This window comes from Bufo gargarizans, chromosome 5 (assembly GCF_014858855.1).
Source record: "Bufo gargarizans isolate SCDJY-AF-19 chromosome 5, ASM1485885v1, whole genome shotgun sequence".
Lineage (NCBI taxonomy): Eukaryota > Metazoa > Chordata > Amphibia > Anura > Bufonidae > Bufo > Bufo gargarizans.
In genome coordinates this window covers 180,097,003-180,124,299 of record NC_058084.1, presented here as the reverse complement: position 1 = coordinate 180,124,299, position 27,297 = coordinate 180,097,003, and the positions used below count along the sequence as shown (strand labels likewise).

Below are 27,297 nucleotides of genomic sequence, written 5' to 3'. Positions count from 1 at the left end.
CAAACAATTGATCAGCAGGGATCCTGGATGTCAGACCACCACTGATCTGATACTGATGACCTATCCAGAGGATAGATCATCAGTAATAAAAGTCTTGCAAAACCCATTTAATACAAATGATACAAATACAGTGAACAAACTGTTGACAGATGGGTGCAGAGAGGGAGAGGATAGATTATGGGAGTCAGACACCCAGGTCCCCCGCCAATCAGCTGTTGAGATGGCGCTTGCAGTAGCGCCGCAGCTTTGCCAAAGCCATGTGACGTCACTTTCTTCAGTGACATGTCCTAGATGCAGCTCAGCCCCATTGAAGTGAATACCAAGCATAGCTGCTATACAATGTACGGCGCTGTGTCAGACCTCTACCGATCAGATAAAAAAAATCCTGGAAAGCCCCTTTAACTTTTATCAAGACCTAGAAGTATGGACAATCTTCTGAAGGCTTGAACCTATAGTATAGAGTTTGCAGAAAAACAAACTGCTATTTATTGTTACACTTTTTTATATTATGTGTTTTTTATAATGACTATAAGGGAACATTCCCGCTACAGCCATGTGACTGATGTCTTTTTATCAGCCGTCACACAACCAGAGCCACTGAAGTCTGTAGTTCTATTCCACACTTGAATAATGGTCATTAAAAAATAGGACATGTCCTGTTTTGTCTGTTTTTATGGACTGACAGCCCCCATACAATTCAAGTGTTTTTCAGAAAGGCAGTTGTGAAAAAAACACCATAAAAAATGGACTGCCTTTCCGTTTTTTAACAGTCTTTTTTTTTTCTTCTTACTGTCATGTGAATGTAGCCTAGAGCAGTGTTTCCCAACCAGTGTGCCTCCAGCTGTTGCAAAACTACAACTCCCAGCATGCCTGGACAGCCTTTGGCTGTGCGGGCATGCTGGGAGTTGTAGTTTTGCAACAGCTGGAGGCACACTGGTTGGGAAACACTGGCCTAGAGTGATTAGATGTGAAGATTGGTATTCCTTGTTGAATGGAAGAAAATGTGGGCTTTTACTAAAACCTCTATCACGCCAGTGATTCTGCCATGTCCGCTGTGCGTTTGTGACAAGCTGGACTGGCTGCGGGCTCTCCCGCTGAGGTCCTGAACGTATGTGCGCCTGAGTTTTCCTGTCCAACTGCATTATGTAAATTCCTGAAGATAGGTCATCAATATCTGATCGGTAGAGGTCTAACACCCAGCATCCCCGACGATCAGCATTTCTGCAGTTGCTATGGTGCCAAAAGTTGGCGCCAGAAGTACATAGTTCTATCCCTTGTATAGTGCACGCAGGGGTGCTCCCACTGAAGTGCATGGGATATTGATGGCCTATCTTGAGGATAGACAATCAATGTAAAAGTACTGGAAAACCCTTTTGATGTCATCTTTACTATGAGCAAAGGAAAACTAAAACTTTCCCATCTTATGCCAAGTTAGGTTGGTAAAGTGACACAGATGCTACTATATTATACAGTCTTTGCTGTTGCTGATTTTATCATAAAAGGTACCCATACACCCTAGAGGAAAGCTGACGATTTCTGTAGGATCTGCGAAATTAGTCATGTACATGGGAGCGTCCTTAAAATGATATACCGGTATATACAGAATTTGTCTTTGAATTTACATTTTAATTATAGGTCCTGCATGTGATGAGGCTTGCAATGGAATGTGCTGGGGACCTGGTCCAGAGAACTGTCATACAAGTGAGTATATTGACCTGCTAGTTAACATCGCCAACATTTTCTGTGTAGAGGACCACTCATCATTAGAATAAACGAATCAAGATATTCTGCATTATGTGAATTTTCTATGCATAAAAAACAAGTGACCAAGTCGTGTGTTATGGCTAGCATATAGAAAAAATATAAAGATTTATGCCTATGTGTAGTGTATATCTAAGCATGCATTTGTAGGTAGTTATGTACGTGAATGTATATTTATGTAATATATAAACCCTTTCTGTTATAGAAAAGGAAATAACTTTATTTTTTTTACCTTCAGCTACAAAACTCAATTGTGCCCAACAATGCCCTGGACGTTGCAGGGGACCAATGCCCAGTGATTGCTGCCATAGTCAGTGTGCCGCTGGATGCACAGGTCCTAGAGAAACAGACTGCCTGGTAATATAAAAAGCTGTACTTGATTGCAGTTTTAGGGTGGTTTTGGATGCAGTTGTTTTGAGGAAAGTAGAAATTGTTCCTGTATGTTTCTCATTACTTTTGAATACACGTCCTGCATGAAAAACTGCCACAAAACGGTTACATTTTTCTGCAAAATGCTGGAAGCATGTAAAAGCACTCGACACACATGTTCAACTCCTTTTTTTTTTTCAGGCATGCAGTAGGTTTCGTGATGGTCAAACATGCATGGACAACTGTCCTCCTCTGCATTTATACAATCCGAATACATATCAAATGGAACCTAACCCTTTAGGGAAATACAGTTTTGGAGCCTCATGTGTCACAAAATGTCCACGTAAGTAAAACTTCTGCCATGCCCGGATCTCAGTAATAACTAATAGTGTAGGTTAACGTATAAGAGGGAAGGGTTGTTGATATCATGTCAGTCAGTACAGAAGGAGTTAGAGGAGCAGATTTCCCTTATAGGCCAGTGTGAAGAACTATCTCTCAAGAAAAAGAACCATCACACTGGCACCACCTTGTGCAGGTGGCTCCCTATGTGTCAAAATCCAACTTTTTAACAAGCCTTGGAATATGACAAGAGAAATAACCAAGCCAGATATCCATCTGTAGACAGCTGTTTGAGGGTGCTTGCCCCTCATCAGTACGAATTGGGATTCTAGCTGGCTGGGTGCTATGCCTTGAATGCAGCTTCTGCAGGGTGCTGGATCACCTTAAAGCTACTGGAAGTGCTCCATGGTATGGATGGAGACTTATTGGCAATGCTCTATTGGACAGGAATATGCAAAGAACCATTTCCTTTTTGCATATTCCTTTCCCATGGAGCTCCTCTTTGCATATTCCTTTCCGATGGAACAATAAGTCTCCATACCATGGATTACTTCCAGTAAGTGTCCATACAGGACTGGTCTCTATAAGGAGATCCAGCACCCTGCCTGAGTCTCATAGACCAGCAAAGCTATAGAAGTCCTGACCGATTGTCCATTCAGATACTGACATCTTGTTGGCTTCCTCCTCAAGTTTATGGCCGTAAAAAGGATCTTCAATTTATGGACAATCATTTTATATGCATTGATTTGTTGAGTACTTGCCAATCTAAAAAAAATAATACAAAATTTACAGTAGGTATTTTTATTTTATAGATAATTATATATCATCAGACCATGGATCTTGTGTTCGGACTTGTAGTCCTGGTTCATATGAGGTAGATTATGAAGGCGCCCGCACCTGTAAAAAGTGTGATGGACCATGTCCGCAAGGTAAATATTCTAAGTGTTCATGTTTCCTCTCATGTTGTTATTATAGACAACCATAAAAATACTTTTTTGTATTCTAGAATTTTTATTAAACCATTGGAATTTTTGTACTACAGAGAATTTTTAGATGAGCTCCCAGCCCTTTGGTATCAGGGATTGTCTCTAGTATAGATCCCACATAGTGCATAGAAACCCCCAACGTGAACCCAGCATTCTTTACTAAGAGAAAACGTCATAAATTTGACTTCGTTTCTGTTAGATAATTTAGCAACTATAAGTTTCTGTTAGATAATTTAGCAACTATGATGAAAGCTATAAGAATTGTATAGCTATTATTTATTTATTTATTTCGTTCTCCCATGGGGTAACTTGTGCTACAATTTCAGAAATAAATTTGTCATTGAAAAATTTACTTCGTCGATAAAAATTTTGAAAACACCTTTTCAGGTTGGATTCAAATATAGGGATGTTTTTATGGTGATTTTTGCACATGCCTTATTCAGCACCTTTTCTGCTGAAAAAAATCACCAGCTCTAGATGTTAACTAAAAGAATTATGAAATGCAAGATGCACACACTATTTTTTCATTGGCATATTCTCACGTTAGTCGCATTTTTTGTTTTGTCTCTGACAGTCTTTAAAACAGTAGAATGCTAAAGCAATTGTGTTTTTTCAGATACTTTTCCACCTCCTTCTCTATAGGGAAAAAAGCTTGAAAAAATGCCTCATCTCAGCACAAAAACAGAACTAACAAATGCCTAAAAATGCATATGTTGTGCAAAAAAATGCATGCGGTAAAAAAATCTCCAGAGCAAATTATTGTGTGAAGGAAGCTTTAGGGTAGTTTCACACACAGATTCGCTTAAAAAAAAAAAAAAACATTGCAGTTTTTGGAACCAAGGCCAGGAATGAATTAAAAACTGCATTAAAAAAACTGCATGTTTGTTGTCAATTCCCAATGTCTGGTCTTTTGTTTATAAAATGTAATCTTTTTATTAATTTATTCTATGCCTAGTAACAATTAGACAAGGAATAAAATCAATGTTTTTTTCAGCATGTTTTGTGCCTCCAGATGTTACATTTAAGGCTACTTTCACACTAGCGTTCGATCGGATCCGTTCTGAACGGATCCGATCATAATAATGCAGACGGAGGCTCCGTTCAGAACGGATCCGTCTGCATTATTTTTAGCATATAACAGCTAAGTGTGAAAATAGCCTCGGACGGATCCGTTCAGACTTTCAATGTAAAGTCAATGGGGGACGGATCCGCCTGAAGATTGAGCCATATTGTGGCATCTTCAAACAGATCCGTCCCCATTGACTTACATTGTAAGTCTGGACGGATCCGCACGCCTCCGCACGGCCAGGCAGACACCCGAACGCTGCAAGCAGCGTTCAGCTGTCCGCCTGTCCGTGCGGAGGCGAGTGGAGCGGAGGCTGAACGCCGCCAGACTGATGCAGTCTGAGCGGATCCGCATCCATTCAGACTGCATCAGGGCTGGACGGCTGAGTTCGGGTCCGCTCGTGAGCTCCTTCAAACGGAGCTCACGAGCGGACCGACGAACGCTAGTGTGAAAGTAGCCTAAGTCTGTAGTAAAATCTAACTGCACTACAATGTGTTTTCCTTTGTAGCATTTTGGCAACAATCAAGTTTGGCGTACAAGGTTCAGGTTTGTGTTATCTAAGAATTCTGTGCTAGTGGAATCCAGAATGGAATTCTCAGATATCCCGAACACGAACCTTGTACACCGAAGTTGAAAACAGAAGTTCGCTAAACACTAGTCATAGATAAAGATGAGCGAAGTTTTTAAAAAAATTGATTTTGTCAGTTCGCCAAATTTTTCAAAAAGATTTAATTCGATCCGAATTTATTCTTGGCGAATCGCGTTAAAAAACAGCTATTTCCTGGCTGCAGAGAGACTGTATAGTGGTGCAGAACACTGTGCCTTGCAGTAACACATATAGGGAGTCTGCTGTAATAGTGAAACAATACTGTAAGTCAGTATGACATGCAGATGACAGGCGTCGCTCTTAGAATCACTGCACACTTCACTTATTTGGGCAGTTATGAGGCCAAAACTGACCAAATAACTTAAGAGTGAACTCAGCCTTACAGGTCGATGTTAGCGCCAAGAAGAAGCGCAGTCCTTTTACACTGTCATCAGCTGATTCCACATAGATGTCTATTCTACCTGTTCTATTAAATGCTTATACAAGTAGAGCCCCCCCGACAGAGTGGAGAGGGTGTCAGCTCATTAACCCCCAAAAAACGGATCCTCTCTGTTGAGCATCCGCCTTCACTAGGTCAGCATTTGGTCAGTTATCCATCAGTATTGCTAAAACCCCCAAAAAACAGGAGTAGATCCAAAGCAGAGATGACACGTGAATGGAATCTTTGCATGCCTTCTGTGTTTTGTACTTTACTCCTATTTTTGGCTACCAAATCGTAAGCCAATTCTGATGCAAAATAGGGACCATGTCATACAGGCCTTACAGCTCCTACATAGACAGGATCTGTTGTGCATCTCATTTTTCCTTCTTTCTGACAGATCAGAAGAAGGGTCAAATAAATTATGGTGTCAACCAGGCCAAAAAAGCTAAATAGTGGCCCAGTCATGGCATAGGTAGGGTGGGAACAGCATGAGAAGTCCACAGAGTGGCCCAGTGACATAGTGTTGAGGTGGCAGCAGCATGAGGAGACCACAGAGTGGTGAAGTGGCAGAAGCATGAGGAGACCACAGAGTGACCCAGTGACATAGTGTTGAGGTAGCAGCAGCATGAGGAGACCACAGAGTAGTGATGTGGCAGTAGCATAGGGAGACCACAGAGTGGTAAAGTGGCAGCAGCATGAGGAGACCACAAAGTGGCCTAGTGACATAGTGTTTAGGTGGCAGCAGCATGAGGAGACAACAGAGTGGCCCAGTGACATACTGTTGAGGGAGCAGCAGCATTAGGAGACCACAGAGTACTGATGTGGCAGCAGCATGAGGAGACAACAGACTGGTGAAGTGGAAGCAACATGAGGAGACCACAAAGTGGCCCAGTGACATAGTATTAAAGTGGCAGCAGCATGAGGACACCACAGAGTGGCCCAGTGACATAGTGTTGAGGTGTGTCTAGGTCCTCTGCCTTATCTTTCTCGTCTCCCTGTAGCTGCTCTCACTGGTCCTGCTCCTCCTCTCCTGTCACCTATGTAGAAAAACCACCCATTTCTCTGCACATTGCTTGGGCTCGAATGTCCTCCTCCTCTAGTTCAGCCCCCACAGGGCTCATAAGGCATTGAGATGTAGTAGTCACGTCTCCTCTTCCCTGGCAAGCCAGATTTAGCAGCATCTGTTCCAGGACATGAAGCAGTGGAATGACGTTGTTCATCCTGTAGTCCTGGTGACAAATAAAGTGGCCTCCTCAAAGGGCCCAAGCAAACGGCAGGTGTCACGCATAAGCTGCCACTGGTTAACATCGAAGTTAAGCCTTATTCATACGTCCAAAATCTGTGCGAAGATGGTCAGTGATGCATCTGTGAAGCTGTCCGTAAAGGATCCGTGTGTCCGTGTTTTTGCTGTTCGTGTGCCATCTACCCTGCACAGCTGAATTTTTTTTTAAAAGCATCTCTTCCTAATGATCCGTGAAATATTGGATACAATACGGATGGCATCTGTGTTGCATCCATGTTTTTCACGGACCTATAGACTTTAATGGGCGTGATGGATCCATGAACACAGACAAAATACAGAATGCATCCGTGCTAAAAAAAAAAAAACACGGACCATGCTAAAACACTGATGTGTGGATACACACATTAAAATGAATGGGGACGTGTGCTGTCCGTGGAGAACACGTAGAGCACACGTCCGTGGAACACTGACATGTGAATAAGGCTTTAAACAGGGAAGTACCTCTGTCCGCCTGTATCATCAATAAATTGTTTATGGCTTTTCTCTGTTCATATAATCTGTCCAACATATGGAGGGTGGAATTCCAACGGGTGGAAACGTCACATATCAGCCTATATTGGGGAATGCCATTCTGCTGCTGCGGCCTAAGGAAGGTGTGCTCTGCGGTGTATGAGTGGCTGAAGTGCATGCAAAGTTTCCTGGCCATTTTCTGGATGTCTTGCAGATGGGGTGAAGACTTCAGGAACCGCTTTACAACCAGATTGCGCAGGGCGCATGGCTCAGCCCTGCTTGACACAGCTTCGACACAATGTTCTTCCCAGTGTCGGTTACCATGGTTCCGATTTTGAGTTGTCGAGGAGAAAGCCAGAATTCTATTTCTTGATGAAGGACGCGGAGCAGTTCGTCCCCTGTGTGACTCACACAGGCAAACTAGGTGCAGAACAGCGTGACACCGTCGAGCCCTGCACAAGTGGTATGCAGGAGGGACATTGTGAATTTTCTCTGCAGTGGAGGCTGAGGACGCGGTGGAGGATGAGGAGGCAGAGGCGGACATTGTCGCAGGGACCACATTTACCCAGTGGGCCATAAAGGACATATATTGTCCTTGACCGTAGTTACAGCTCCACACGTCGGCGCTGCCATGCACTTTGGCAGACACTGACAGGCTCAAGGATTGGCTCACCTTCTTTTCTACATATGTGTGCAGGGCTGGTACTAGGGTTGGGCAATATACCAACGATATACCGCGGTATTAAGAAACGGCGATATGGCTGTTTCTTAATTACTGCAGTATTTTTAGTGACGTCATAGTGCTGACTGCCTCTGGAGAAGGAGGGAGTCACTCCCCACTGTTATGCGGCTGCGCCACCGATGAGCAGTGAAGAGACGAATAGGGGAGGGGCTGTTGCTGCTGTGCCACCAATGAGCAGTAAAGAGAGGAGTTGTGGAGGGGCTGTGGCCACTGCACCACCAATGATACTTACCTTTTTAATACAAAAATAGACTGTGGTTGTCGGCCACATCACATACCCTGCATCCGGTCTCAATAACAGGAAGCAGCGATCCCGCAAACCGCAAAAACGAACTAATTGGCACGGTTCGGCGGGATACCTGTCATTGAGGCCGGGTGTCAGCTGTGTGATAATGCCGGCACCCTCAGTCTATATTTGTATTAAGAGGTTAATTAAATTTGTTGGTGGCGCAGTGCGTGCCCCCCCCCCCCATTATTATATTCATTGGTGGTGCAGCGGCCCCCATTATTACAAATTATAATCATTGGTGGCGCAGTGCGCCCCCCCCCAACCCCCCAGTACTTGAATCATTGATGGCCACAGGTGCCCCCCACCATTGTTATATTTATTGGTGGTCACAGGGTCCCCTCCCCTCCTCATTGGTGGTGCAGTGGTAGCTTCTGATTGGAGCCCCAGCAGTGAAATTGCGGGGAGACGATCAGTTACCATGGCAGCCAGGATGCTGCTGAAGCCTTCCATAGCTACCATGGTAAGCTCCCTGCTGGTGTGTGCACAAAGCCCAGGGCAGCAGTGAAAGAGTAAAGTCCTATTCACTCTAATAGAGCTCTATTAGGGTGACTAGGACAAGGGTTCTAGCTCATAAGGGGGCTAATAGTTATTAAATAAAAAGTAAAAAAACAAACAAACACCAAAATATAAAAAATTGAAATCATCCCCTTTCTCAATTTTACATATAAAAATATATAAACAATAAAAAAAACATATTACGTATCGTAAACACAGAGTTCGCCCTTTTTTTGTCACCTTGTTTTCTAAAAAATAGGACAGGACTGATATTGAGTATTGCAATACTTTTTTATGGGACCGAAATTTTATAAAAATTTTGATATTGTGAAAACCCTAGTCACGGGGGCATAACGTCATCTCAAATCCATTAGGTGACAAAAAAAATGGCATCTAGCGACTATAAAACCCCGGAGCCAGGAGACCGGCGCTGGATAACACTCGCTGCACTCTGCTGGCTGCTGCGCAGAGAGGCCGGGGCAGGGTCTGAGATAACAGGCACTGCACTCTGGGGTTGCGGTAATATGGCTGCAGTGTGTAGGTGCTAAGACCCATGTGGAAAGCACTGGTCTTCAGTAAATACCCCCAATGTTTTATTTGGCTGAAAGACACGTTTATGATGCCAGGGTGCCCTTTCTGACAATGTGCACCTATGATGGGTGCTCTCTGAACAACTCACTTATCAGGGTTTTCCGCTAGCATGTCCCATTGTCTATGGAAGTGTCAGAGATAGCTGATCGCTGTTATCTCCAGCACTCCCATAGAGAATGAATGGAGCAGCAGGGTGCATGCCCAACCAGCCGCTCCATCAGATTGGGGTGAACAGTGACCCTGTTCTTGGTGGAGAATCTAACACATATTACTGTATGTGGGCATCAAGGAGACATTATACTGTATGAGGGCAACAAGGAAACACCAGTACACAATTTGAGTGTTTTTTATTCTAAATGGGCATTTATTGTGATATATATCGTTATCGCAATAAATTTCTTAATATCGTTATCGTGCGAATATTTTTGATATTGCCCAACCCTAGCTGGTACTGCCTTTTTCGCAAAGAAATGACGGCTCGGGACCCTCCACCTTGGCTCGGCACAAGCCATCAGTTCTCTGAAAGGTGCAGAGTCCACTACTTGGAAAGGGAGGGACTGCAGCACCATTTGGCCAGGAGCACGTTCAGCTTCTGCGCCTTTGGATGAGTGCATGTATACTGTTGTCTCTTGGCAATTGCTTCCTTGATCAATTGCTGACAGAATGACTGATTAGGAGGAGGAGTAGCAGGAGCATCAGGACCTGCAGATGATGGGAAGGACAGACAGCTCCCTTCGGCTGAGGTGGTGGAGCCTTGACTGCATCAAATTGGGTGCTTGCCACTGGGTGGTGCAGCAGCTGTGGCAGGCTAGACCACCGCATCAGAGCCACTTTTTGGTGACGCTGCATGTGTTGACGCAGGGCTGTAGTGCCAACATTGGCACCCTGGCCACGCTAAATTTTCTGCCCACAAATTTGGCAACCTAACAAAAAATTGCCACACCGCTGTTTATGGCATTTTCACCCTAACACTTCGCGCTGACTGCCTGCTACCACTGCCTCCATGAACCCCTGCACCGCTACTTTCCGGACCATAGGCTCTTGAGAAGCGGGTCGTCTACACCGAGCATGTTTGTCTCCCGACCTCTCACTGCTGCCACCCTGCTGACTCACTGCTGCACTGCCACCCTGCTGGCTCAGCCACTGCCTCGCACACAAGCTGCCACCCTCTTCTCATGATAATGATGATGATGATGATGATGAAGCCCCTTCTTCACCCGGCTCCCATGCGATCAACTACACCATCATCCTCTACTGTCGGCACGTCACTGATGTCCCCCTCAACTGTCTCAGGGCCAGGAGCCTGACTGTTCGCAACACCTGCTCCCATGGGACTCTCATCATCACTACTTGCCTGCCTACTAGAGGAAGCGGCAGATGTCTCTTCCACATCTTGGCTGGGCAGTAGCTGCTGACTGTTCTCTAGTAGCTCGTCCTCGCTGAAAAGTGGAGCTGAGCCTATGGCATATAATGCATCTCGCAGTAAGGGAATTGTAAATTACAGAGGAAGATTCAGGACAGGTGAGGGCACTGGGCCTGGTCCCAGGCCATGTCAATTAAGCATCGTGTCAGAGGAACCCACCGACTCTTGGCTGGGGGTGTCTGATGTATCTTGCGACAAAGTCGAAGACCGAGTCGACTATTCAAGCACTGCTGGGTTGTTGGTCAAGACACGACCGCTAGATGAAACCGGGATCTCAGGCTTCTCGCTGCGACTCCTGCTGTTTTCCCCCTTCTTCTGCTGCTTTTGCCCACTTACTGAACCCTTTGAAGGGCCTGTCACCTGTCTGCCTGACATACTGTATAATGCAAGAATTAAATTAAAATAATACCCAATCAAAAAAGGCTTTAGAACAATGTTACTTCACTGCTGAATGGCAGTTAAGACATATACAGTCGTGGCCAAAAGTTTTGAGAATGACACAAATATTAGTTTTCACAAAGTTTGCTGCTAAACTGCTTTCAGATATTTGTTTCAGTTGTTTCTGTGATGTAGTGAAATATAATTACACGCACTTCATACGTTTCAAAGGCTTTTATCGACAATTACATGACATTTATGCAAAGAGTCAGTATTTGCAGTGTTGGCCCTTCTTTTTCAGGACCTCTGCAATTCGACTGGGCATGCTCTCAATCAACTTCTGGGCCAATAACTGACTGATAGCAACCCATTCTTTCATAATCACTTCTTGGAGTTTGTCAGAATTAGTGGGTTTTTGTTTGTCCACCCGCCTATTTAGGATTGACCCCAAGTTCTCAATGGGATTAAGATCTGGGGAGTTTCTAGGCCATGGACCCAAAATTTTAACGTTTTGGTCCCTGAGCCACTTAGTTATCACTTTTGCCTTATGGGACGGTGCTCCATCGTGCTGGGAAATGCATTGTTCTTCACTAAACTGATTGTTGGAAGAAGTTGCTGTTGAAGGGTGTTTTGGTACCATTCTTTATTCATGGCTGTGTTTTTGGGCAAAATTGTGAGTGAGCCCACTCCCTTGGATGAGAAGCAACCCCACACATGAATGGTCTCAGGATGCTTTACTGTTGGCATGACACAGGACTAATGGTAGCGCTCACCTTTGCTTCTCTGGATAAGCCTTTTTCCTGATGCCCCAAACAATAGGAAAGAGGCTTAATCGGAGAATATGACTTTGCCCCAGTCCCCAGCAGTCCATTCACCATATTTTCTGCAGAAGATCAATCTGTCCCAGATGTTTTTTTTGGAGAGAAGTGGCTTCTTTGCTGCCCTTCTTGACACCAGGCCATCTTCCAAAAGTCTTCGCCTCACTGTGCGTGCAGATGCGCTCACACCTGCCTGCTGCCATTCCTGAGCAAGCTCTGCACTGGTGGCACTCCGATCCCGCAGCTGAATCTTCTTTAGGAGACGATCCTGGCGCTTGCTGGACTTTCTTGGACGCCCTAAAGCCTTCTTAACAAGAATTTAACCTCTTTCCTTGAAGTTCTTGATGATCCTATAAATTGTTGATTGAGGTGCAATCTTAGTAGCCACAATATCCTTGCCTGTGAAGCAATTTTTCTGCAACGCAATAATGGCTGCACGCGTTTCTTTGCAGGTCACCATGGTTAACAATGGAAGAACAATGATTTCAAGCATCACCCTCCTTTTAACAGGTCAAATCTGCCATTTTAACCCAATCAGCCTGACATAATGATCTCCAGCCTAGTGCTCGTCAACATTCTCACCTGAGTTAACAAGACGATTACTGAAATTCTCTCAGCAGGTCCTTTAATGACAGCAATGAAATGCAGTGGAACGTTTTTTTGGGGGATTAAGTTAATTTTCATGGCAAAGAAGGACTATGCAATTCATCTGATCACTCTTCATAACATTCTGGAGTATATGCAAATTGCTATTATAAAAACTTAAGCAGCAACTTTTCCAATTTCCAATATTTATGTAATTCTCAAAACCTTTGGCCTGGACTGTATATATATATTTTTTTCGGATTAATTAACTCCCCCCATAAAAAAATATCACGATTCACTGCAGAAGGTCAATTAAGACGTATTCTTTTTCCTATAATTACACCTCTAAAAAATAAATATAATAATCGCAATTCACCGCAGAACGGCTAATGGGACGTACATATATTTCCTTTTTCTACACCACGTAAATGGCTGTAGTGCAATGTGAATCCTCTGCTGAATGTCAATTATGACATATATTTTTTCCTTTTTTTTTTCTATTTCTACACCACGTAAATGGCTGTAGTATAATGTTACTTCACAGCTGAATAACAATTAAGGCATTTTTTTTTTTCTGATTTAATAAACTCCCCCTTCCAAAAAATAAAATAATCACAATTCACCCCAGAACGGCAATTAAGACATATTGTTTTTCCTATTTCTACACCCCCAAATAAGAAATATAACATTCACAATTCACCACAGAACAGCTAATGGGACGTAAGTATCTTTACTATTACCGTATTTTTCGCCCCATAAGACGCACCCCCCCCCAAAAAAAATGGCCCCCTGCGTCTTATGGGGCTAATTCTGACAGTTTTACATTGCAGGCTGCGATGTACGAGCGAGCGGGGAGGGACTGGGAGGAGGAGCTGGGGTCGCAATAGCGACAGGGCGGTGCAGTCACTGTACTATAGCCCTGCCGCTCTAGTGCTGCACTATACAAATATAAAATGTCTTATTCAATTAAAAGTGATTACACTCCTAATATAACAGTGTCCGTCACAGATCCCCCATAACAGTGTCCGTCATCCACAGATCCCCCCCATAACAGTGCGTCATCCACAGATCCCCCCATAACAGTGTTGTCATCCATAGATCCCCCCATAACAGTGCGTCATCCATAGATCCCCCCATAACAGTGCGTCATCCACAGATCCCCCCTTAACAGTGCCATCCACAGATCCCCAGTAATAGTGCCATCCACAGACCACCATTAGTTCCAAACCCACCAAAAGCACAACTTTTGTTTAAATTTTTTTTTTTTGTATTTTCCTCCCCAAAAACCTAGGTGCGTCTTATGGGCAAGTGTATCTTATAGGGCGAAAAATACGGTAATGCACCCTATAAATAGCTGTAGTACAATGTAACTTCACTGCTGAACGACAATTATGACATATATTTTTCCCTTTTTTTCTTATTAATACACCCCCCAAAAAAAGTTAAATCAACGCAGAACGGCTAATGGGATGAACCAAACAAACAACCGCCCCCAGGGTGAGGCCGCTCGGGATTATATAGAGGGAAGCCCCTCCCACAAATCCGGGATGTAACCAGCCTTACTACTTGTGGTCTGGGCTGAGGTGTGCAAGAATGTTGAGTTGGGAGGGATGCCTACCAGCCCTCCATGATCTATCTGGCTGAACTGTGCCCGGAGCCAGTGCGGGGTAGGCCTGAATATGTGGGCAAAAAAGCTAGGCGTGTCTTAGCTGACCTGACTAAGTGGCTTGTTGTGTGCCCTATGCCATGATCGTGGGTAGGCCTATAAGTGGGCATACCCTGTGGAAATGAGAAGATAAGGGAGGGAGGGTGAGGCACCTGAAAACACACACCTGTGAGTGAGGGTGTGGCTCGTATATGAAGAGCCTCCGCCCCTCCCACAAATGCAGGCTGACTAATCAGCCTTACCAACTTGTGGTCATGGCTACGGCCAAGAGGTATCCGAAGAACCCTAGGGAGAAAACAACGGGAACAACCTAACCCAGCTAGGCGTGTCTTAGCTGACCTGACTAAATGGCTTGTTGTGTGCCCTAAGCCATGATCGTGGGTAGGCCTATAAGTGGGCAAAAACCAAGCCAAGTAGGGTAGAAAAGGAATTTGAATGGCATGTACAAACTAATCCCCAAGCCAACTGCAAGGCATCTGGGATCTAGTGCGAAAATACGGGGTATGTGAGGCAAGACCAGTAGGAAACCTACAACCCATCTTGTGGATGACAAGGCCAGAGACATGATGCTCAATATTGCGGATACTGCACCAAAGCGGAATGGAGGACCGAGAATACGTTGTGAAATGGATCATAAAAACCAACTGAAACTTGTAAAGTTTGGTTCTAGTGCGAGTACTGGAAATGCCCTAGCGTCAGGAGATCGTGGGACCAAAGCCTAACTGCCTAGACTATGCAGGAATGAGGGCCAAAAAGAACCAGGTAGATAGGAAGAGAATCCTTGAATAGTTACCCAGACAACAGCTATCTGCGCTTTGTTCTACTGTGCGCCCCTGAGAATTGTGTTTACGCTTGAGACGTGAAGACCGACCTACTATCTGAATCTTCTACCGTGGGAAAATGCTAGACTTTGTCCTAAATCCGATTCAACATGGTTGTAGGGAGTCGGAGGTTAGTGCGGCAAGAAGCTATGAAGCCATAATATACAAGATTCTGTCTATGCCCTCCCATGAGTGAGGGAATGCAATGCAATGAAGCTACTGGCGAAAATGAATTCCTGGTCGTGGTAAAAAGGCAAAGACTGCGCAGGGACCTAGTTGACAAGATATGATCGACTATGATCAGAGACTGAAATGCTAGAGCGAATTGCCCTACTTGTTCTTCCTCTGGCAGGACCTGAACGAAAGCATGAACGATTAAAGAAAGACGAAATATCTGCGTAAGACATGACAATAATGCTGTAGGGCGAACCGGACCGTCAAAACATAAAATGAGCGATCAACATTGATTATTAGGATATTAGGGAAGCAGGTATGTATGCGATACATAGGGGCCAAATCAGCCCAGATGCACAGATGGACAACCAACCAGGCAATCAGCCCAGCAGGTTTGAAAACAGTCGTCGGGCCCCCGAAGCCATGGGGCCGAAGCAGTCGTCGGGCCCCCGAAGCCATGGGGCCGAAGCAGTCGTCGGGCCCCCGAAGCCATGGGGCCAAAGCAGTCGTCGGGCCCCCGAAGCCATGGGGCCGAAGCAGTCGTCGGGCCCCCGAAGCCATGGGGCCGAAGCAGTCGTCGGGCCCCCGAAGCCATGGGGCCGAAGCAGTCGTCGGGCCCCCGAAGCCATGGGGCCGAAGCAGTCGTCGGGCCCCCGAAGCCATGGGGCCGAAGCAGTCGTCGGGCCCCCGAAGCCATGGGGCCGAAGCAGGTCGTCGGGCCCCCGAAGCCATGGGGCCGAAGCAGGTCTTCAGGCCCCCGAAGCCATGGGGCCGAAGCAGGTCGTCGGGCCCCCGAAGCCATGGGGTTGAAGCAGGTCGTCGGGCCCCCGAAGCCATGGGGTTGAAGCAGGTCGTCGGGCCCCCGAAGCCATGGGGCCGAAGCAGGTCGTCGGGCCCCCGAAGCTATGGGGCCGAAGCAGGTCGTCGGGCCCCCGAAGCCATGGGGCCGAAGCAGGTCGTCGGGCCCCCGAAGCCATGGGGCCGAAGCAGTCGTCGGGCCCCCAAAGCCATGGGGCCGAAGCAGTCGTCGGGCCCCCGAAGCCATGGGGCCGAAGCAGTCGTCGGGCCCCCGAAGCCATGGGGCCGAAGCAGTCGTCGGGCCCCCGAAGCCATGGGGCCGAAGCAGTCGTCGGGCCCCCGAAGCCATGGATCAACATGGAGCGATCAACATGGATTATTAGGAAATTAGGGAAGCAGGTATGTGTGCGATTTCCTATTAATACACCCCATAAATTGCTGTAGTACAATGTAACTTCACCACTAAACGGCACTTAATACATATATTTTTTTTCCCTATTAATACACCCCCGCAAAAAAAGGAAAACAATGTAAAATCCATGCAGGATGGCTAATAGGACGTACTTATGTATCCTATTAATACGCCCCATAAATAGCTGTAGTACAATGTAACTTCACAGCTGAACGGCAATTATAACATATTTTTCCCTTTTTTCCATATTAATAACCCCCCCAAAAAAGTAAAATAATGTAAAATCAATGCAGAACGGCTGATAGGGAATACATATTTTTCCTATTAATACACCTAGTAAATGCCTGTGTCACACAGAATGTGCACCCCAGTCACAAGCAAGGTTTGATTAGGAATTAGTGATGTGTCATATAGTGCAAACAACCTAAAAGCAGCAATATAACTGCAATTTGGATCCCCAATTAGTTCAGCAAGGTGTAATAGAATCGCTCCTATCACCCAGGCTGTACACTCTCCTATTGCACCCTGTTCTCCTTTTATAGCGTGGATGATGCCTCCCTATCCTTTCCCTACACCTTGACTAAGCTTTCCCTCAACTTGTAAATAGTTTTTTCAGCACAATAAAGTCTTTCCTATCACTGTCCCTAGCGCCTGCCGACGTCTCTCCCTGCACGAAGTACACAGGAAAATGGCTGAATCCAAGATGGCTGAGGCTATTTATAGGGCTGTGACATCACAGGGGCTGGCTGGCTGCTGATTGGCTGCATGCATGGCATTGTGGGTGATCCCTCGTTCCCAGAGTTCTTTGCTCCATGTCCTAACGTGCAGCAGCCATTTTATGAAAAAATGCTATTCGTCACCACGGAAATTTTAATTCGGTGCAAACCGAATTTTTCCTGAAATTCAGATCGAATTCCACTTCGTCAACTTTGATTCGCTCATCTCTAGTCATAGATATTGTGTTTTTATGGCATTTTTTCAATAGGCTTCTCTAAAAGACAACAAATGCGCTCTACAAATGTATTAAATAAAAAGAACACGAAAAATGGTTGTAAAGAACTCAATGAAAAATGCCTGACATTCATGATGTTTTATTGAAAAGCAAAAAGATGGGTGTTCAAAGGCCTTACCAACACATGCATAAAATCTGTAAAAACTGTGTGGTCCTCTGTGACTAAAAGGTTTTTGCCTTGCTCAAACATCCACCTGCAATTAAACTTCTGATATCTTCCGTCAGTCGGCAATTAAATGTGCTGCTCCGTTAAACGCTAACTACGCATATTTTCTTGTTTTCTTTCAGATAAAATTTGTGATGGTATCGGATTTGGAGCTTTAGAACATACTTTAGCCATAAATGCCACCAACATTGGTAGTTTTGAAAATTGTACAAAAATTAATGGAAATATATACCTCTTGCCGTTAGGTGCCGAAGGGTAAGTCATATGCTAGTACATGTGACATAGACAACTAATTTTTGCATTGGTGTTTGAATCTGAAACTTCAGGGGTTGATCGGATGTTTTTCAGAGCTGCCTCACCTGAAAGCAGCTCATTTGACATGGATTTTATTACACTGCCTGTACTTACCATGAAATAATCTCCTTGCTGTGCTTGAAGGAGCCACAGCCCTAGTTCAGGCCAGTTTCAAGTGAGTGGGTGCTGTCCATGATATACAGCTCTTGTGATGGCCACAATGTTTCATAGACCGGGTCAAGAGAAGCTGGCCATAGCATGGATGCCCATCCAGTATTTTTCCCTACCCGACTGCATCCAGCTGTACAAGGGTCTGTGGCATTGTGGCATTCTCTGTTTGGGCACTGTGTAATGTAGAAGAAGGTGTCTTTGATTTTGGCTTCAATTTGCATATAATAGGGTGAAGCTGTCCATTACTGAGCTTTTAAAAAAATAAATAAAAAATTAGTATATATTGGCACTGTAGAGCACTGCTAGGACATGTTCACGAGATGGACATTTCACTCAGAAATTCGACATCTATGTTTTCAGCGGTAAATCCGTATTGGATTTAATCAAAATTTTCCACAATGGAATTAAAATCTGCATTGCGGGACAACAGCTAAGAGACATGTCACTTATTGAAGTATATTCTGCATGAAAACCCGAGTGGGTACACACACATGGATTAGCACTTGAATGGGACTAATCCATGTGTGGATCTGTAGCATGGCAAACTGCAAATAACCAGCAGAAATCAGATTCTTCATCTTGAAAAATCTGCTTTGTGAGCATGGCCTTATGTAGGTATCTATTGCAGTATTAGAGGAGCATGGTATGGTGCTGTATAGTCATATTATTTAAGCATTGTATAGCATTATTTTTGGAGGAACTCAGAATATATATATATATATATATATATATATATATATATATATATTACTGCACACTAAAAACGATTCCTTTTTACTGCTTATGTAAAAAAAAAATATTAAAAGTCAGGAGTCTAGAGGAGTTTTCTCCCTACAAAATAAACATGGTTCGGGATGGCAATCCTGTCATTGTCTCTGTTAAAGCAGAGGGGTGCATTACAGAACCCCAGTGCATATTATCTTAGTACGGTAGGTTGTCAATGAAATGTCTGAACTAATCAGATCCAAACTGTTTTCTGTTTTAGTGATTCTTTTACCAACACACCAAGTTTGGAACCAGCTAGCTTGGATGTGTTTAGATCTATCCGAGAAATATCAGGTTAGTTCTCATGGTACAGCAATTTTATTGTTAATTTCAATCTTTTATTTCCTTAAAGGGGGTTGACCGAGTTACTGTATTTTTTGCCCCATAAGACACTAAAGTGGGGGGGAAATGCCCCTGCGTCTTAAGGGGCGACTACTAATGAAACGCTTCCATTATGGAAGCGCTCATTAGTACCGGAGGACCAGGAAGCGGTGAAGGCTCTGTACTCACCATTTCCTGGTCCTCGGCTGTCGGCTGTGCAGGGCTGCGCACAGTGTGAGGGCACTCTATGACCTCATGCTGTGCACGCCAGTTCACTGCACAGCCGGTGGCAGGATGAAAAGGATTGCATCGGAGGAGAGGAGCGGCAGCGTCCAGAGCGGGAAAGGTAAGTGCTTTTTTATTTTATTCCAGGTTGATGGGGGCTAATATAAGGTTTATGGTGGCTGGTGACAAGCCATGGGGCTGTAGAAAGAATGGAGGGCCACAGCAGCGTCTCGCCAGAAAACTTCTTTATTCAGGAACACTCCTCATAACAAGGCATATAAAATAGTTTGCAGCAACGTTTCGGCTAAGAATAGCCTTTGTCAAGCATGTTACCAAGTTAAAATCACAGCCTATAAGTAGCACATGATAAGCCCACCCACACCGCTAAGCAACCAATGAGATTAAGATTTACATATAACACACCTGTGTGGAAAATCAATGGGGACCAACATGCCAAAACAAATTAGCCAGCTGTAACAAGACATACCTATGTGGGGCCATCATATACAGAGCTCCTCCGTCCATCCAGCGTCCCATAGTCGGCAATGCGCATATCTGCATACGTCATCGCATGCGCCACCACAAGGCGGCGTGCGTATGACGTGCCCAAGTGAATCAGGATGCATAGTCCACGCCGGGCCACTTACGTCATCAGGCGGCGGCCGACTAACGTCACAAGGCCACTCCCACCTGGCGCTCCAGATTGGCATATGCATGAGGATTCGAATGGGGCTGTACATGGAGGGCGATCGCACCACTGTGACACATGAACAGTGTGCAAAAACGCTCGCCAAAGATAACAACAATAAGGCATAAAAAAGCGCACTGCCCTTGCTACTAGCGCAAGGAAAGAACAAGGAGATATGCAAAAACGTATAGGCATCACATAGGTACAGCAGGCATAATAAAAAAATAAGAATCACTAGATGTTGATAACAGATAGTGTTCTCACTAAGCACAAGTTCCCATTGATAAATGAGAACTTGTGCCGTGGGGCTGGTGACAAGCAATGGGGCTGACATGAGGCTGGTGACAAGCAATGGGGGCTGACAAGAGGCTGGTGACAAGCAATGGGGGCTGACAAGAGGCTGGTGACAAGCAATGGGGGCTGACATGAGGCTGATGTGGGTTAATGAGAGGTAATGGGGGCTGAAGAGAGGCTGCTGGGGGCTGGTAACAGGCAATGGGGGGCTGATACGAGGCATAAGGGGGCTGATGAGAGACATGGGGCTCTTATCTGAGGTCTGATTGGGGGTCATTCACATAGGGGTCTGAGCTGAGGTCTGATTGGGGGTCTGAGCTGAGGTCTTATTAACATTGGGGGTCTTATTAGGGCTGTCAGCTGAGGTCTGATTAACATTGGTGGTCTGACCAGAGATCTAATGAAAAAAAAAATCTTATTGTCCTCCTCTAAAACCTAGGTGCGTCTTATGGACCGGTGAGTCTTATAGGGCGAAAAATACGGTATCTAAAAACTCTGGAAACCCCTGTGAATGGACTAAAATAATAAATGAATAGATACTCACCTGTTTACGTTCCTGTTTCTTCGAGCACTGCCCTCCCTCTGCTGACATCCTCTTGGCTGCGGTGTTGATGTTCAATGCACAAGTAGCCACTGCAGCCAATTGCTGGCCTCAGCCATGCATAGGACATTTGTGCTGAGGCCAGTGATTAGCTGCAGCAGTGACCTGTACTTCCAAAATGTTAATGCTGGAGCCAGAAAAAACAAAGAGCAGCGGTAAGGACTGGAGCGAAGCACAAGTAGCAGAGAAGAAAATGGGTGAGTATATACAGTACAGTCATTTCTTATTTTTGGCAGTTTACAGGGGTTTCCCTTGTTTTTATATAGCTTGTATAACTCTTTTAAAGCATATATAAAATATCCCAATAATTGCAGTAATATAATGAATTTTGTATTTTATTCTAATATGTACCACCCAGACACAGCATCGGAATGAAGTTCCTTGGGCCCACCAGAGGAAATGATTCTGAGAGCCTACGCTCATGGACTGCGAAAGGCCCCTGTTCAAGAATCTAGCAGCTTGTTTGCTGAGAGTTTCTTTCTAGCAAGTTGTTTAGTGATGTACTGCCTTCTGGTGTAATTTTATTTCACCAGTACAGTCATTTCCATCTTAGTAATGTCCCCTTCAGTGTCCCTCAGTACATTAATGTCCCCCTTAGTGGACCGCAGAACAGTAATGGCCCCCTTTTATGCTGCCAAAGTAGTTTGCTAGTATGTGCTTCAATACAAAATGTTGAAAAAATAAATAAATGGAACTCTCCTAACCCTGTTTCCACAATGAGTGTGTGGCATGGACGACGCAGTGCAGTGATGTCATGGCACCGCTTGACATCCACTATGTGCTTTCAACCTCCTTGATGCCCATACACTGGAGGACCTGCCTTTTGTGAACTCTGGTAGGTCAGTCCTAAAGCAGCCTCTGACTTACCGGAATATGTGGTGGGGCAGGGAGCCTAAGGCATAGACATCAACTGGATCCACATCCTGAGGATGTGGGTACTGTTGAAATAGTGCTTGCCTGGGATTAGGGATGGGCCCAGCCCCACACCTTATTTAGGCCAGACTTCCTGTGATAGATTTTCAGTCACACCATATAGTTATATTATATATACTATGCATAAAGGCCATCTTCTTTTAGAAGACCACCATCCCCAGAAGACTACTTTTCAATAAAATTCTCAAAAAGTTTTCACCGTTCACTGAATATTGAGGAATTCAAAAATCACTCTTCCAGAATGGTTGCTCTTCTTAAAGAACTGGTCCTTTGGAGATATTATATATATATATTTTTATTTTTTCATTTACATATTACCCTGGAAATGTACTAATATAACAATGATATCTCCCTTTCTGTTATTACAGGTTATTTAATGATTCAGTGGTGGCCTGCAAATTTCACTGATTTGAGTATTTTTGAGAACCTGGAAATAATCAGAGGCAGAACTAAACAATAGTAAGTAAATTATACTGTAATATACCTGTAGTATTAATCTGATATTTACAATCCATAACAAATATGCTGAATATACCAAATGCTAAATGAGGTACAGCTTCACGTTCCTGGTGGTGTTGTCTGACCACTGTAAACTTCATAGTGGTCCTGTGTTGCCTGTTTGAATGATACCAAGGATGAGCTTGTACACGGCTGCTCCCTTCAAACTCATTGGGACTGCCAGAGACAGCCCAGTGCTCGACCTTTACTCTGCTAGGACCCCTGCTTTCATTGTTCAGTGGGGTCCCTGCGGTTGGACCCACCAGACACCGATCACCTTTCCTATTTGATTGTAGGAAAACCTCTATAATAGGCAGTGTTGGTAAATGCATTTATGAAAACACTCCTGCATTCAAGGGTGCACTTGCCATACAGATGGATGCTAGGGAGCCATTTGAGAGACAGGGTCTAACCCTAGTATGTCTTTGGTACTGGTTGTGGTTGGCGAAAACCTATGCAGTCCAGGCAAGCACTGGCACCATAATGAGAGACCTATTTGGGGTTTGCCATGACACTGTGCCCTCATTAATATACACCACTACCTATATTTCTGATTTCCAATAATATTCACAAATGAGAGGCTTTAAACCATTTTTATGTCTTCTTAGAATAACATTTAGACCCATAAATATCATATTTGAGGTAATACAAGAACACAATTTATATAGCTGAATATAAAAAGCCAAAAGCCTATCCACAATGTGTAATATGTGTGTTCTACTATTGCAAGAATTTTCTGGTTAAAATAGAATAACGTGAAATTCTAAGATTTCAGAAAGTTGAGGAATGAATTGTACCCCATGCTTGAAATACTGAGTAAAAGGTGCACACATCATGTGTCCTAAAGTCATAGTGAAGGTTATACATTTTATCTACATATAGAAAGATCATAATTTATGGCTTTATATTCTAGTGGAAGCTTCTCGTTTGCTGTAGTACGCATTTCCATATCGTCACTGGGATTACGCTCTCTCAGGGAAGTGAGTGATGGCGACATTGTAATTAAACAAAATCCCAATCTCTGTTATACTGACTCAATGAATTGGACAACTATAATCAGAGCAAACCAACAGAAGTCAATTGGAGAAAACAGAAACGCTGAGGAATGTGGTAAGCATCCAAGAGATGGTAGAGCCCCGACCCAATGGTCACCAGCATAGAAAGAAAACACGATTTGTGATCATTGATTGATAGATAGATAGATAGATAGATAGATATTAGATAGATAGATAGATAGATAGATAGATAGATAGATATTAGATAGATAGATATTAGATAGATTGATGGATATTAGTTAGATATTAGATAGATTGATTGATAGATAGATAGATAGATAGATAGATATGAGATAGATAGATGGATAGATAATAGATATTAGATAGATAGATATTAGATAGATAGATATTAGATAGATAGATAGATAGATAGATATGAGATAGATAGATGGATAGATAATAGATATTAGATAGATATTAGATAGATAGATAGATAGATATGAGATAGATAGATAGATGGATAGATATTAGATAGATAGATATGAGATAGATAGATGGATAGATAATAGATATTAGATAGATAGATGGATAGATAATAGATATTAGATAGATAGATATATAATTAGCTAGATTGATAGCTAGATATTAGATAGGTAGATAGAAATGAGATAGATAGATAGATATGAGATAGATAGATGGATAGATAATAGATATTAGATAGATATGAGATAGATAGATGGATAGATAATAGATATTAGATAGATAGATAGATATTAGATAGATAATAGATATTAGATAGATATTAGATAGATATGAGATAGATAGATGGATAGATAAGATATTAGATAGATAGATAGATAGATATTAGATAGATAGATATGAGATAGATAGATGGATAGATAATAGATATTAGATAGATAGATATATAATTAGCTAGATTGATAGCTAGATATTAGATAGGTAGATGGATATAAGATAGATAGATAAATAGATTACAAAGTAAATCTCCTAGTGTGCATATCAGGAGTGGCCATGTACTTTACATTACTTATTTGGCTGACAGCTTTTGATCCTGAAACACTCATAGACGTGTGTTATAAATAGGCCAGGGGTTGTAAGCCACTACCAGACCCTATCTCCCATGAGGACAAAGAAGTAGTCTTGCTGAATTCCAATATGCATGACCCTTCTCTCCCCCCCCCCCCCCCCACCCCAATCATGCACATTTCACGTTTGGCCAGTACCAGGTTGGTTGACAATTATCTGATGTATGGCCATTTTAAAGGTTTGTCCCATGAAAGATATTCCTATTTTCAAACCTAGCCTTATTAGAGAAAGATTGTCATGTACTGTGTGATGTCTGATTTTGATTTTTCACATCAATCATGGGATAATCCCTTTTAAATCACCCTTGATTTCCTGTCTTGTTAGTAGGGCTATATTACATTCGAACAGATACTCAGAGCAGTAAATACAAAGGGGTTCTCCGAGTTGTTTAAAAAAATAAAAAAAGGTTTCCATAGGCAGGAATTTACATAGTAATAATTAAAACATACATTATATTTTCCAATTTCACCCTACCACCAGAGCTTGTGATCCGATGCTTATTTTTTTTTTGGGCTCCAGCGATGGCATGTCCTCTGCAGCCAATCACTGGCGTCAGTGGTCATATGCAGTGTACTACTAGGTATACAAGCACTTCATCACTGCAGCAAAGATGACGATGTCATGGCTGCAGTAATGGGAGAACATTGTTGCAGTGCTGTTTTTTTTTTTCCGGGGGAACCATTTTTTAAAATGATTGAGGCAACCCTTTTAATGTGGCAGGTACCCAATGTTTACAGTGTGTGCAGCCTGCAAGCATTCCCTGCATCAGTAGGTCCCTGCAGTGCACACACTAAGTGGATAACCTAGGAATGTGTTTAATAATCAAAGGTCGTGGGCTAAAGGTGATAGATTATCGAAATCTAGGATATTTGTAATATTCCAAATGAATTTACAGTTCAGTGTAAATTACTGTATATGCTGTATATTTTGTCTACCCAGATGTTGGTGACTATATATTCACTTTAATAATGTGATTTATTGTGCAGCTGCTGAAGAAAAGATTTGTCATCCCTTTTGTTCTAATGGTTGTTGGGGACCTGGACCCTCGCAGTGTCTTTCCTGTAAAGCGTTTAAACGTGGAAGAGAATGTGTGTCATCCTGCAATAAGCTTACAGGGTAAGTCTGTGTCTTAAAGGGGTTCTCGGGAAAGATTGAAAATGGCCGCCAGCATCCTCTCCTAGGATGTGAGCAGGACTCTTGCAGAGCTGCCTAGGAAGGGGAGTGCCACATTACCTGCTGACACTTGCATATACTACACATGGGTGAGCGTTCCTGTCAGGCTGTTCAGCCATGCTGGCATATCATAGGCAGGATCTTATTATAATTTATTGTAAAAGCAGTGCAATGTGTAGTGAGGCCTCCCCCCCTCACCTACCCTAGGCAGCATGTAAGTGGTGGCCACCAGTCCTTCTGATATTCTAGGACACGTTACTGATAATTCCTGGAGAACCTTTTAAAGCAATATGCTTACAGGGTAAAGTCTATAATAGTCATACATTTTGCTTAATACATATTTTTTTTCACTTTTGTATATATTGAGTCACATAGCCAAAGCGGATCAATAAAACAGTAAATGTTAAAAAGCACTGTACAAACACTAATACCATAAATACAGTTTGATAGGAAATAAATGTATTTATTTTATGCACTTATATATTCTGCAGCGCTTTACAGACATTAGCGTCACACTGTCCCCAATGGGGCTCACAATCTAAATTCCTTAACAGTATGTCTTTGGAGTTTGGGAGGAATCCAGAGTACCCGGAGGAAGCCCACAGAAACACTGGGGGAACATACAAACTCCATGCAGATGTTGCCCTTGGTCAGATTCGAATCTACGACCCCAGCGTTGCAAGGCACCAGTGCTAACCACTGAGCCACCAGACATTCATGTGTATACATTGACCATCCCACGTACTACACATGAAAGCTAAGTCTTGGCATATACCTATGTAATCCTGCACTGTATTCTGAGTGACTAATACATGGGTTCAGTGGGATATCGCAGCTATTCTATAGGATGGATTTACCATCCTGCATTTAGTTTTTTCCTATTTAATCACATACAGTACAGTCTGCCACAAAACCTTCTCCTCGCACTTTGTAATTAGAAAATTAGAACACTAATTTTAGCTCATCATCCTGACGACTTGCGTAATACCTGGATGAAGTTTCAGAAAAATGCTCCCTGTTTAAAAAAAAAAAAAAAGGACAGAAAGCCCTAAATGAATTAAACACATAACTCTTGATTGCCCTAAAACTGCCTTTAATCTCCTTCTTAGCCAGACCGTTCGCTTTCCTGGAAAACTAGCTTTCCGCTTCTTCACAAGATTTACTTAAATGCTTAGAAGAATAATAGGACAGCAGGTTTTCTGTTTCATATGGGCTTACAATTCCTAATCTCTCCGTGCGCTCTTCCCTCCTCTCCCAAATACGCATCCGGCACCATTCTAATAACTAAAAGAGTATATACCAAAATAAAACAATTGGCTACAATAAATTCACTGAACATTTTCACCCAGGATTGACGTTTTTATTGTATCAGGCAATTTGTTTGTCATTTAATTTTAAGAAATGGCATTGGCATTATCCATGTGACTGAATAATCCTTCTCTATGGGGATTGTATTCTGTAGGCTATGGATTTTGATTCTGATATCGCATTAGTAATTGCTTTTTAAAGGGCATCTGTCAGCAGATTTGTACCTATGAAACTGGCTGACCTGTTACACGT

At 43.4% G+C, this 27,297-nt stretch overlaps 1 protein-coding gene across 1 annotated transcript in view; it reads left to right on the top strand.

Moving 5' to 3' along the window:
• Window positions 1-27,297, top strand: part of EGFR (epidermal growth factor receptor) — a 208,302-nt gene that overhangs the window by 123,998 nt on the left and 57,007 nt on the right. The window contains exons 5-13 of the mRNA XM_044295282.1: window positions 1,636-1,701; window positions 2,000-2,118; window positions 2,332-2,473; window positions 3,282-3,398; window positions 17,795-17,927; window positions 19,123-19,196; window positions 22,333-22,423; window positions 23,376-23,572; window positions 25,551-25,680. Of these exons, the coding sequence (XP_044151217.1) occupies window positions 1,636-1,701; window positions 2,000-2,118; window positions 2,332-2,473; window positions 3,282-3,398; window positions 17,795-17,927; window positions 19,123-19,196; window positions 22,333-22,423; window positions 23,376-23,572; window positions 25,551-25,680 (1,069 nt within the window). The remainder of the gene's footprint in view (window positions 1-1,635; window positions 1,702-1,999; window positions 2,119-2,331; window positions 2,474-3,281; window positions 3,399-17,794; window positions 17,928-19,122; window positions 19,197-22,332; window positions 22,424-23,375; window positions 23,573-25,550; window positions 25,681-27,297) is intronic.